The 13299-nt window shown below is 49.9% G+C and overlaps 1 protein-coding gene and 1 long non-coding RNA gene across 2 annotated transcripts in view; one reads left to right on the top strand and one right to left on the bottom strand.

Moving 5' to 3' along the window:
• LOC106148653 overlaps positions 1-13299 on the bottom strand; it is a 22900-nt gene that overhangs the window by 6154 nt on the left and 3447 nt on the right. The window contains exon 2 of the long non-coding RNA XR_001234303.1: positions 1939-2048. This is a non-coding gene — a long non-coding RNA (uncharacterized LOC106148653). The remainder of the gene's footprint in view (positions 1-1938; positions 2049-13299) is intronic.
• Positions 6868-10006, top strand: F2rl1 (coagulation factor II (thrombin) receptor-like 1). The gene is made up of 2 exons (XM_013514910.1): positions 6868-7008; positions 7743-10006. The coding sequence occupies exons 1-2, from the start codon at positions 6987-6989 to the stop codon at positions 8849-8851; spliced, it is 1131 nt and encodes a 376-aa protein (XP_013370364.1). The 5' UTR covers positions 6868-6986; the 3' UTR covers positions 8852-10006.

The following is a 13299-nucleotide window of genomic DNA, read 5'->3' as shown; positions in this document are numbered from 1 at the left end:
GCGGGCGGGGCTGGGAGCGGGTGGCCGGACACCGCGCCTCGCGCTCCAGCGCGTCGCCCCTGGAGCTTTGTGGTTGGCCCGAGCGAGGGTGAAAGTCAGGCCCAGAGTTTCTGGCTATTTGGGCGTCTCGTGAATTTACAAGCGCAACTTCTTAGATCTGCCTTACATTTTTTTTACCCCTTCCTTCCTCCTTTCTGAACCCGGGGCCTTCGCACTGAGCTGCATTCCCAGCCCCTTTATTTGTTCTTAAATTTATTTTGAGGCAGGATCTTGCTAAATTGCTCAGGCTGCTCCTGGGAAAGTCACGCCGCCCTAAGGACACCCGGGTTGAGATTCTCCTGCCTCAGCTTCCTACGGTGCTGTGGTTAGGGGTGACATTCCCCGGTGGCCCCGGGGTTTCAGCCCCTTCTTTCGCGTCACCCGAAGCGCACACTGGTGGCCACTGGTCTCTGGCACGCAGGCCGTCAGCCTGGGAACAGCGGCCAGGAGCGAGCCTGGGCAGCGTCCGGTGCCCTCGCCAGCCTCCCTCTGCGGCCACTCTGGCAGGTGTGTCGCCCGGGTGTGCTGCGCCGGCGTCGCCGGGTGCCGTGGCCGGGTTGGTCCGGGCAGGTGTTCAGAGCCCCTGCTGGCCTCCGGGGTGCTGAGCCCCTACCGTGGGAGGGAGACGCAACCCGGTGTCCTTAGGGCGGCGTGACTTTCCCGCGATCCGCAGGCCTCAGCTGTTTTCACCCTCTTCCTAAAGGCCTCGTGAAAGAGCCACAAACTGGACGGACGTGTGTGGTTCTGGTCCTCTCGAGTGAGGAAGAGGGCGTTGGGGTGTGAGCTTAAAACCTGCCCCCACCCGGTCTAGCTGGAACAGCATCAGAATCTAGGCTTTTGTGTAAAGCTGGGAAGCACTGAGCTGTGAACATCTGTCCGCTCGCCTCTGTCTTTTACAGTGTGGAGCGTCTAGAATCCAGGAGCGAAGGTCAGGGTGTGCGAAACTTAAAAGTGGGTGCAGGTGATTCACCGCCTTGTGATTCAGACGTTTCTGAGGGAGCCGCCTCTGCCTACTGGGCTCCTCCTTCACGTTTACGGAGCAGGGGCTGGGGATGGCGCTATCCCCGGTACAGGCTGAGCTTGATTTCAGCGGAAAAGGGAAATCCGGTTACTCGTTAACCAGACCTATTGAATGTTGTGCCTTGGTTACCCGCCCCCTTAAATACTCATTTGCAAGGTGACCTTCCTGCTTGGGCTCGGCTTAATCGCGGCAGACTTGAGGTGCCTGGAGCTTCCCTCTAGTTCCACCCGGGATTGCTCTGATCAGGACTGGGGCTTTGCTCCTCCCCGTGTAGCAGTGGGTCCCTTTCGGTGCTGAATGGCAGATTGGGTTCGGTTTTCTTCCCGAAAGCCTCACCCCAAAGACTGTATTGTGGAAAGGACTCCACCTCAGAGTAACCTCATTTTAGAGGTGGGCCACACCAGCTTGAGGGGATGGAGGCAGGGAAACCCCCACATACACTCTGTGTGCCCCTCCCGGTCGTGGGTGAGTGTTCCTGTGAATATGTTTAATCTCTCCTTTCTGGTCCAGTTCTGGAGGCTGGGACCCAGCAGTCACACCCTCGCGCCCCTCTAGCCTAGTGTGCTCACCTGGGGGGCCTCCTAAACAGCAGGTGAGGGGCTAGCGTGGGGGTGCATGCCTGTGATCCCAGCACTCTGGGAGGCTGAGGCTGGAGGGTCCCAAGCTGGAGCCCAGTCTGGGCAATTTAGTGAGACTGTCTCAAAAAATAAAAAGGGCTGGGGATGTAGCTCAGTGTGAAGGCCTTGGGTTCAACCCCTGTGCTAAAGCAGAAGAAGAAGGCAGATGGGTTGAGAGGACCTGCCCAGAGAGAGGTGATGGTCTGGTCAGAGGCCCTTGGTGTTTAAATCAGCTTCTGTCAGACGCTTTATTCTCCATACCTTGGTATAAGGCATAGATGTCCTGGTAAAGTTGTTCCATTTCTCTTTTGGAGACTGTAACTTCTGTTCTCACAATTGGTGTTTTAATTATAAAGTGATATGTGATCACTCTAGAGGGAAAAGAAAAAGGAAAAAATTGAACTCACCCCAAACTTCTGTGTCAAAAATAAACACTGCTAACATTTTCAGTTTATATCTTCTCCCTTGCTTTGGTATATCCATGCATAAAATCTATGTCAAAAAAATATAGAAAATCTTTTTGTACAGGTATGAGGATATATAAGTCCATCCATCAGTAGCATGTCAGTGCATACAGCTTAGCATAGTGGCACATGCTTGTAATCCCAGCACTTGAGGCTGAGGCAGGAGGATTGTTGTGAGTTCCAGGCCAGCCTGGGCTACATAGTGAGTTCAAGGCCAGCCTGAACTGCATAGGGAGACCCTGTTTCAAAAAGACAGCAACCAAAAAGCAAACCCATTTTAGTATCTCTAAAATCTGTTATGGGAGGGAGTGTCATTATTGTCAAGTTAGGGATGTTTCCAGTGTTTTGTAAAAGGAGAGACCCCAGTGAACATGAAGACACCCCTTTGCTGGCCTCACAGTTACTAGTTAACCTGGGTAGGCGACGTCTCCCGAGGTCTGTTTGACTCTTTTATGGTTTTATTAGCTGGGCGAGTGTTGAGGGAGATGGTTCACCATGGAAGAATGGTTGTAAAACCCACTGACAGTGTACCTAGGGAGGGGACTGAGGAATTTTTGAGGTGAGGGGCGGTGGGAAAGAAAGGGCAGGAAGAGAGCTCACATGGGTGAAGTGATGTGACTGGAACTTAGTTTGCTGGGGGAGACTGGGCCCACCCTCAACTAGAAACCCTGTGTACAGATAATACATTTTACCAGCACTCTGGAGGCTGAGGCAGGAGGATCAATGTGAGTTGGAGGCCAGCCTGAGCTACCTAACGATACCTTGTCTCAAAAAACCAAACCAAACAAGTAAATAATACATTTCACAGCAATGGAAGGACCATGTTGTACTGTAATTTATTTATTTTTACCCAATCTGTTCATGGTCAGTGTGTTCAAACTGATCCATACTTTTATAAGGAACTGTAAATGTGTTGTTAAATTGGTCCCCTCTCCTTTCTTTGTGGTACTGAGATTGAATATGGAGCCCATGTACGGAGCTATATCCGCAACACTTTTTATTTTTTATTTTGAGACAGGATCTTGGTAAGTTGCCCAGACAGGACTTGAACTTGGGATCCTCCTGCTTCAGCTTCCTAGAATGCTGGGTCTGAGGGCATGTGCCTCCATACCCAGCTTAATTCCTATTTCGTTAGATATTGAGATTAATATTTGCATTACCTTTAAAAAAAACCAAAAAGCAAACCCAAAAATCAATAGTACCATAAAGATTGTACATTGAGTAATTTCCTGCAATTTAGCTAGCATGTAGGAGACAAATTCCTAGAAGTTGCTAGATCATAAGACAAGTCCATTTTATTTTTGTCTTTTTGAGACATGGTCTCGCTATGCAGTTCAGGCTGACCTTGAGCTCACTTTGTAGCCCAGGGTGGTCTCGAACTTACAACAATCCTCCTGCCTCAGTCTCCTGAGTGCTGGGATTACAGGCGTGTGCCACCATGCCTGGTGACAAGTCCATTTAAAATTGTGTCATCTTTTTCAAATTATCCTCTGAAAAGATTGTACCATTTTACACGCCTCTGGGGCGGAAACATTCAAGTAAGACAGTAGGAAAGAGGGAGGTGTCCCTTCCCAGCTGTTCTACCTCCCAGAGACAGCGGCTGTCACAGTTAGGGAGCCAATCTCTGTGTAGCCTTCAGATTTTGCAAACCAGTGTGTGTTGCAATCTCACATGCGTGGGAGGGGACTGTTCTGTCAGTCTCTTGCTGTAGTTGACAGTACATTGTGACTGTCTTTCCATTTCAGGGTGTGTGGAACAGCGCAGTATGCTCTCTGCATTAGGGAGCTATGGGAGGTTGGGGCGAGAGGCAGGAGCCTGGTGTCCGTTTCCTGTGGGTCTGCCGTGTAGCCAGGTGCCACCTCAGCAGAACAACAGTGTAGTTGGGTCTGAAAGTGGAGGTGCTCCTGTAGCCGGGCACTGTCTGTTAATACGACTGACCTTGTGTATTTGGGCCCCCGCTCAGTTCTGAAACACAAACGACTGCTGGCCCACAGCTGGGAGCTGGGAGCTGGGACCGCGCATTTCTCTGCCCCAGGCCTATGAGAGCGCAGGACCGGGACAGGGCAGGACTCTGGAACGAGTGGAGAGCTACGAACCTTTGAGCAGCGTCTTGGTGCTTACTAGTTTTGGAGAACACAGTTCATAGGAGGGCTTTAGTTTTTCAGTACTGGGGATAAAATCCAGGGCTTCACACTGAGCTATTTCTAATTTTGAGACAGGGCCTGGCTAAGTTGCCCCAGCTGGGCTTGGACTTGCAGTCCTCCTGCCTCGGTCTTCCAGAGCAGTGGAATTGCAGATGTGTGCATCACACCTCACCTATTTATTCTAATTAGTTTTAGATCACCTATACTGAAACACAACAGATTATATTTAACTTGCTGAAGGAGACTGGCTCACTTTGCTCCACCCGAGGGTCCACACGCCCATCCATTTTCCTGCACAGACAGGGTCCCGTTCTTGACGACGGAACGATACTCGCTCCTGCGTGGGCCACTTTTTTCTCATCCTTTCATCTGCTGACGTGTGCCTACACTGTTTGCACAGTTCAGCTATTTTGAGCTGTGCTGCTGTAAAGCCATGGGTATGAGGCGTCACCATAGCATGCCTCCTTTAGTTCTTTTGGATCCGATGGTAGCTTTAGTTTCAGTTTGTGAGGAATCTCCACACTGATTTCCACAGTGGGTTTACCTTTCCCCCAGCAACGTGGAAAGGCTCTCCCTCCCCAACTCCTCGCCAGCATTTTCTGTTCTTGTCTTCTCTCCTTCTCTTCCTTCCTTTCATATCCCAGGCCGGCCTTGAACTGGTGGTGACTTCTCCTGTGTGCTTGGTGACCGCCTTTCCGTGCTGTGAGATGCTCCTGTACTTTTGATCTGCATTTCCCTAATGGCTACTGGGACCTGTTCAGGAGGCCTTTGCCTGTGTGTATGCTTCAAGAGTGTTTCCCCAGTGTTTTCTTCCAACAGTTTCCATTTCAAGTCTTAGCTTAACTTCACCTTTTTGGTTAGGTTGATTCCTAGATGTTTCTTTTTCTTATGCTATTGTGAATGGGATTGCTTCCCTAAAATCTTTCCCTACAGCTTCATTCTTATTTTCTTTTTCTTTTTTTTTTTTTTTTTTTTTTTTTTGGCTTTTTCTCAGGTACTGGGAATCGAACTCACGACCTTGCGCTTGCCAGGCAGGCGCTGTGCCGCTGAGCTAAGTCCCCAGCCCCAGCAGCTTCATTCTCGGTGTACAGGAAAGCTATTGATTTTTTCTGTTGATTTTGTATCCTGCCACATGGTTAACTCGCTTAGCAGAGCTAAGAGTCTCCTGATGGGGTTTTGAGGGTCTGTGTGTGAAGATCATATCATTTGCTAATTGGGGTGATTTGATTTCTTCCTGTCCGATTTGTGCCTCCCCTTTTTTCTCCTGTCTGAACAGGCTGGTTAAAATTCAAGGGCAGTGTTGATCAGGAGTGCTGAGATTGGCCGCCCTTCTCTCATTCTTGATTTTAGAGGAAATGCTTTCAGTTCCATGTTATTTGGTAACAGCTTTATTCATCATAAATTGCGATTGTAGTCTCACTGTTAGCAGATTCATACTGCTCCATCGCCACAGCCATTTTCATTCCAATTTCAACCGAGAAAGACACCTTCGTTGTTACCCGTCCTATCTCCAGCCCTTGGCAGTAGCTCATGTACTTGCTGTGGATCTGCCATTCTGGACATTTCATGTAAATGTAGTCATACACTGTGTGGCCCTCTGTGACCTACTTCTTTTACTTAGCCTACTTTTTTCAATGTTATAGCATGTGTCAATACTTCATTTCATTTTATTTTTATTATATTTTCTTGAGACAGGGACTCACTGGGTTACCCAGGTTGTAAACTCTTGAGTTCAAATGGTCCTCCTACCTCAGCCTCCTGCATGCTGAGACTAGGGATTTACCACCGTGCTCAGCTACAATACTTCATTTCTTTTTGTTGCCAAATAATATTTCATTGTATGGATATATCTCATTTTATTTATTCATCTGTTAATAGACATCTGGGTTGTTTTCATTTTTGACTGCTATAAATGTTGCTCTGAGTATTCAGTACAAGTTTTTGTGTGGACACGTTTTATTTCTCTTGGGTAGATACCTAGCAGTTCATCAGGAGTCGTACGGTGGCTGTCTTTACCCATTCGAGGAACTGTCACTGTCTGAACTTTCCAGACACAAATAAATCCCAGATAAAATTTCATCGTAAGATATTTTAGGGTATATCCATAAGAAGTAGGAATTTCTTTTTTGTTTGGTTTTTTGAGACAGGGTCTGTGTAGTCCAGGCTGGCCTCGAACCCACAGTGACCCTCCTGCTTCCAAGTGCTGGAATTACAGGTGTGCACCAGCACGCCTGGGGGAATTCCTTCTTCAAACATACCCATAGCATAGTACAATTATAGTGTGGAGTTGCAGTAATTTCTTAGTACTGTAACGTTTGATTTCAGCCACTGTTCACATTTCTGCCTCCTAAATGCTATTTGTTTGAATCAATTTCCAAGGAAGAGACAAACATCGTATAACTGATACATCTTCTAAATCCTTTAATCTAGTAAATTTCATGTCCTTACTCTTTCTCACTTTTTTTTCTTGTAAATTATATTTTGGAATGAGGTACTTTATCCTGTAGCACTTCCCACAGCCTGGATTTTGCTGTTATTGAGAATGTTCCATTTCTTCCCAGAGCAGTGGGGACTCTAAAGGAATTCTGCCACACTGCTAGAGCAGGACACAGATGTGTCATCTCCACCCCTGCCACAGCATAGGGGCCCAGAGTCCCTGCCTGTCTCAGACCATCCGTGTGACAGTGGGAGACTGTCTGTCATGATCCTGGGACTCTCCTTGTGTGAGTTCTGAGATGGGCCCGTATAAAGTGGGGAGTCCAAGCAGGGCTTCTGTCTTACACCCAGTGAATTTGGGAAGCAGTTGCTACCCAATCCTAACCTGAGTGTGGCTGACTGACTATTGCTGGGTGTTATGGTTTGTGTCAGGGTGCCCCCCCCACCAAAGGCAGGTGCAGTTGTAGGGCGGGCTTTTAGAGTTTTTGATTCATGGGTGTGAGTGCTACACCCACCCTGGGGCGGGTAGTTTGCATATGTGAGGGAGAGGAAGAGGCTGCTTGCCGCCACTCCTCCCTTTTGCTATCTTCCACCAACATGAACCATGAACGGTTGCCCGCTGCCGGTACCACTCTGCCTGAGAGCCAGCTGAGTATGGACTGAAACCTCCACAGACTGTGAGCTCTCAGTAAACCTTTCGCTCCTTAACTCTGGGTGTCAGGTATTTTGTCTCAGCAAGGAGAGAAAAGTAACGGAAACACTGGGCCTGTGCTCAAACGGCGGAGGATCGATGCGTGTAGGGAGTGTGTAAAAAATAAACTAAAACACTGCTGGTCTTTTCCAGTATTAGAACTCATGTCCCACATGTTCCCCATAGTCTCCCAATGACAGGGTGCTGCCATCCCAGGAAGATCCCTAGACTGATGCGTTTTGGGTCTGCCGTCATCTGAATATTTCCATTTGAGCCAACCAGCCCTACCTCCACACTGTTTGATAAATGACACTTTTGCCCGCCTTTCAGGTGCAGGAGTCAACAGAACCTCCAAGGGCAGAAGTCTCATCGGGAAAGGCCTTCCGGTCACCAAGAAAGGAGCCACGGTGGCCCCAGGCTTTGCAGTGGACGAGATCTCCGCGTCCATCCTCACCGGGAAGCTGACCACCGTCTTCCTCCCGGCTGTCTACACAATTGTGTTTGTGGTTGGCTTGCCCAGCAATGGCATGGCGCTCTGGGTCTTCCTTTTCCGGACGAAGAAGAAGCACCCCGCCGTGATCTACATGGCCAACCTGGCCCTGGCGGACCTCCTGTCCGTCGTCTGGTTCCCCCTGAAAGTCGCCTACCACATACATGGCAACAACTGGGTCTACGGGGATGCCCTCTGCAAGCTGCTCACCGGCTTCTTCTACGGCAACATGTACTGCTCCATTCTCTTCATGACCTGCCTCAGCGTGCAGCGCTACTGGGTCATCGTGAACCCCATGACGCACTCCCGGAAGACGGCCAACATTGCCATCGCCATCTCTGTGGGCATCTGGCTGCTGATCCTGCTGGTCACCATCCCCCTGTACGTCATGAAGCAGACCCTCTACATCCCAGCCCTGAACATCACCACCTGTCATGATGTGCTGCCCGAGGAGGTGCTGGTGGGGGACATGTTCAGTTACTTCCTCTCCCTGGCCATTGGCGTCTTCCTGTTCCCAGCGCTCCTCACGGCGGCCTCCTATGTGCTCATGATCCGGGCGCTCCAGTCCTCTGCCATGGACGAGCACTCGGCCGGGAAGAGGCACAGGGCCATCAAGCTCATCGTCACCGTCCTGGCCATGTACCTCATCTGCTTCACGCCCAGCAACCTCCTGCTCGTGGTGCACTATTTCCTGATCAAGAGCCGAGGCCAGAGCCACGTCTACGCCCTGTACATCACCGCTCTCTGCCTGTCCTCCCTCAACAGCTGCATCGACCCCTTCATCTACTACTTCGTCTCACAGGATTTCAGGGACCACGCCAAGAACGCCGTCCTCTGCCGCAGCGTCCGCACTGTGAAGCGGATGCAGGTCTCCCACACCTCCACGAAGTTCTCCCGGAAGTCCAGCTCGTACTCCTCCAGTTCAACCAGTGTTAAAGCCTCCTACTGAGCTTCCCAGCCCCGCGGGCAGAAGCTCTGAGTGGGGTATAGCAGTTCCTGGGGCGGGGCTGGTGTTTTCTGCCATGTGGGGGTCCCAGGACTGTGGGACGGGGGTTCCTGGTAATCCGGAAGGCAGCATCAGAACCTGGTACTCAGGTGGTGCAGAAACTGATCTGAGCAAAGCAGACTTTTTAGGTGGTGAGGAGACAGAAACCTGTCATGCAGACACTGCACTGGTGTCTGGCTGGAAGTGACTGTTCTCAATCTGGGGTGTGTGCGAGAGCCTCAGTCCAAGTGACCAGCTTTCCGATGGGGAAGTGAACTCGGGGAGTCAGAAGCCCGGCCAATGCAGGGAGCTGCGGCAGCGGTGCCCGCGGGTTCAGCAAGTGGCTCTGGATTCTTCATCACAGTCGGTGAGGGCCATGCTAAAAGCAGGCTCCCAGGGTGGGCGAGGAGAGCTCAGTCCACAGAGCCGCACACGAAGGCGGAGAACCTTCGGCCCCAGAGCTTTTCCATGTGACAAAGTGCACCGTGGCTTTGGAAGAAAAAAGCTGAGAAGACTGTTTTATGTCTCGTACTGTTCTGCTTGTAATGAAATTCATTGTTGCTGTACTAGGACTTTCAATTATTTCCTTTTCTTTGGTGAGTGACTGTGTGTGTGTGTGTGTGTGTGTGTGTGTGTGTGTACTGGGAATCGAACTCAGGACCTCAAGCTTGCCAGGCAGGCACTGTGCTGCTGATCTGCATCCCTGGCACCGCAACTATTTCTTTATTATCCCTTTTTGCCTTGATATGTGTCATTATCCCAGGAAAATACAATGTGGATCTTCAACATGGAAATCAACTTTGTTATAAGACCTTATTGACCACAGTCTGAGTAATATAGACTTAGCTTTATAACTAAGAGGAACATTTACCACTCAGTATTTTTAAAAGTGAGTGTTGGCATATTTATTGTCAAGTTTTGTTCACTTGTTATCAAATAGGAAATTACTGAGCTTTTGCAGGGCTAGAGCCGAATTTGTTTGGGAGATGGACTAGGCTTGCGATGTGCGTAAGGGGGACTGGACTCCAAAGTGACCGTGTACCTGCTGTATTTGTGACTTTTAAAAACTATTTTATTGTATGCGTGGTTTATAAACAATACATTGCCTTTTTTACTGCTTGTGTCTGAGCTGTGAGTTTTGTTTGTTTGAGGGGTGGAATGGGAGAAGAGCAGCCGCAGCCGCCTTTCTCTTCTAAGAAAGGTGATTCTCATGTTTTCTTCTTCTTCGCTGGGGTTCAGCTCTGAGACAGAGCACCCCTCAGGCGGGGACCAGGCCTTGGGCCGAGTCTCCCACTGTGGAGAGAGCTTAGGGTTGGTTACTCGTCTGCCTGTGGGTAACTTGCGCCACATTGTGCGGCTGCCGAAACAGTACACGGACACCTGACCCTGAAATGTTTGTCCACACTCAGTGCCACTAACGTTTTGGAAAAAAAGTGTTTTGGTACTGAGAATTAAATCTGCCAGGCAAGGCCTCTACCGCCCAGCTATTCCCCTTTGTAAAGTTTTCTTTTCAGATGAGGTCTTGCTAAGTTGCCTAGGCCGGCCTCAGATTTGTGACCCTCCTGCCTCAGTCTCCCAAGTTCCTGAGGTTACAGTGCACCACTGCCTGGAACTCTTTTTAAACTTCGCTGATCTGATGGAGGATGGTGGGGCTTGTTGTTTTAGCTAAGTGTGGTGGTGCCTGACTAACCCCAGCACTGTGGGAGGCCTGGCCTCGGAACAGGTTCTGGGGCTGGGGCTCATTGTGAAGTTCTCCCCCGCACCTCCCCGCTGTACCAACAATACCTGCTGCTTTGGTGATTCCAACAGGTGAAACCGCAGCACCTTCCCTCACCAGGAGAGGAGGGTAAGAGCCTGGGCGTGTTTGTGCTCTCACGAGTGTTGGGGAGCAGGATTACCGTTACAGTACCCCTCCCCAAGGCTCTGCTTCTTTAAGTTTCATTGCTGGAAGCCAGACTGATGTCTGAAAATATTAAGTGGAAATTCCAGAAATGCACAATTCATAAATTTTAAATTGCGCTGTTTGAGCAGCGGGATGGACTCCCACGCCAAGTGACCTCTGCTTTGTTCTGAGGTCCAGGCTGTGGGCCTCACCTTGCTGTGTCCCTATGATCAGATGGGCTTGCTGGTCAACAGTATCACACTCCTGTGTTCAAGTAACCTCGATTTTACTTAATGATTACCCTGTTAGTTCAGGCTGCCCTGTATGTAGCCCAGGCTGGCCTCCAACTTTTGGGGGTCCTCCTGCCTCAGCCTCTGAAGCCTGGAGTGCTGCATTTAAGTGAAAAGGTGAAAGTAAATGGAGATACTTTGAGAGAGAAGAGATCACCTTCACACGACTTTTATCACAGTACGTTGTGTAACGGTTCTCTCTGTTATTGTCAGTGATGCCCTCCTTTGCCTAACTGCTCCACCACCTCCAGGGTGTCTGCAAGGTGACTGTGGGCCCGGGGCCCCGGCTGGCCAGGGGCTTGGGATGTGTCCCTGGGGACCGAGGGCTGCTCGCAGGTCTCCTTTCTGCTCTGCCCCTTCCCTTCAGTACCCTTCAACACCTGGCTTTCTTTGTTGTTTGCAGTGCTCAAAAGCAGGCTGGGGGGGGTGCAGCTCAGCGCAAAGGTCCTGGGTTTAATACCCCCTCCCAGGACCTGTGTGTGTGTGAACGCACACGCGCATGTGCACACACACACACACACACACAGCCCGTTAGAGGGCCCTGTATATTAGAGCAGGGGGTACGCAAATCCTCAGGTATTTGGGACCTGTGTCCTTTAGAAAAGTCTGACAAAGACTAGCCCATCTGAAGTTCTCCCCACTCAGGCCAGTGCCTCTGCCCCTCCAGTCAGGTTTCTTCAACCTTCCACCACAGGTGGACTGGAGTTCCCCGAGTCCCCTCTGAGAAGCAGAAGAGATCATCATCTTGCAAGCTTTTATATCTACAACCATTTTTTTTTTTTTTTTTTAAGGAGCTTAGTGCTTAAGTAAATGTGGCAAATACTAGTTTATTTATTTATTTATTTATTTATTGTCTTTTTGAGACAGGTTTCACTATGCCAGGGTCTGGCCTTGAGCTCACTTTGTAGCCCAGGCTGTTCTCAAACTCACAACGATCCTCCTGCCTCAGCCTCCCAAGCGCTGGGATTACAGGATTACAGGCATGCGCCACCACTTTTTGGTCTTCTTTTGAGGCAGGGTTTCACTATGCAGTTCAGGTTGGCCTTAAACTCACTGTAGTCCAGGCTGGTCTCAAACTCTCAGCAATCCTCTTGCCTCAGCCTCCTGAGTGCTGGGATTACAGGTGTGCGCCACCATGTTCCACAGCAAACATTCTTATAATCCTATCTACCTATCTATCTGTCTATCATCTATTTATCATCTATCATCCATCTATCTACCTATCATTATCTATTGTCTATCTGTCATCTATCTGTCTGTCTGTCACCTCTCTGTCTATCTTCATGGTTGAAACTGAGCCCAGGGTCTGTGCACCCCTGGCAAGCCCTCCCGCACTGCGCCCCTCCTCCCCCATCAGTCTGGAGGGCTGGGGTGGGCAGACTAGTATTGAACACAGGGCCTTCACACCAGGCTACCTCTCCAACCATTTAAAAATAATTTTTAATTTTTTTTGACCATAGAACAATAAACACATTTATTACATGAGCTAAGTAAAGCCAGGAGGGAGGAGGACTCATTTGCTGTCTCTGGCCTTGATTTTCCTCAGACAGAATTTGGGCTCCTCATCCTCTAACACACAACCACCTGCGGGCCTCGAGGGTGGTCTTGGTCTCAGAAGGATGTGAGGCAGCGTGGGTCTGCCCGCTGGCGCTGCTCCTTCTTCGGAGGGCGCGGATTTGCGCGTTCTTTTTTCCTTTCATCCTTTCTTTCTCACTAAGTTATCCAGGCTCAGCTAAAATTTGCAGTCTTCCCGCCTCTGCCTCCCAAAGTGCTGGGATTGCAGGTGTGCTCCCCCTCAGCCAGCTGAGAGCCCTCCTAGTTTGAAAGTAAAGCCAGATTTCCTGTGTTGGTTTCCAGGGCCCAAACGCTAAGCTGACTCGGTGGCAGATTTTTTTTCTGGGCATTTCTTTGTGTGCCACTTCAGTTCTTTGCAGCAGAAGCTTGAACCGTGTAATTAATTTCCTGGTCATCAAGATTTCCTAGACCCTGGGGCTCTAATGTCATCAGTATGCATAGTTTCATGATTAGGGCTTTGTTTCTGAGCCTTTAGCCCTTTGAAGGGACACATTACAGAATCAGGCCTTTGCAGCCGCCCCCGGTCGCTTGGGGAGTTTGGCATCATCTCAAAGGGAAATTTCGATCCCACGGGAAGGGTGCGGGTGTCCAGGCCTCCCTGACCCCCAATTTGGAAGAGCCAAGGCCAAATCCCTCCCTGGCCTCAAGCGTTGAAACTTGGTGGT

Source organism: Chinchilla lanigera, unplaced genomic scaffold (assembly GCF_000276665.1).
Source record: "Chinchilla lanigera isolate Chin_1 unplaced genomic scaffold, ChiLan1.0 scaffold00024, whole genome shotgun sequence".
Classification (NCBI taxonomy): domain Eukaryota; kingdom Metazoa; phylum Chordata; class Mammalia; order Rodentia; family Chinchillidae; genus Chinchilla; species Chinchilla lanigera.
The sequence above is the reverse complement of the archived record's forward strand: the minus strand, read 5'-3'. Positions and strand labels throughout refer to the sequence as shown.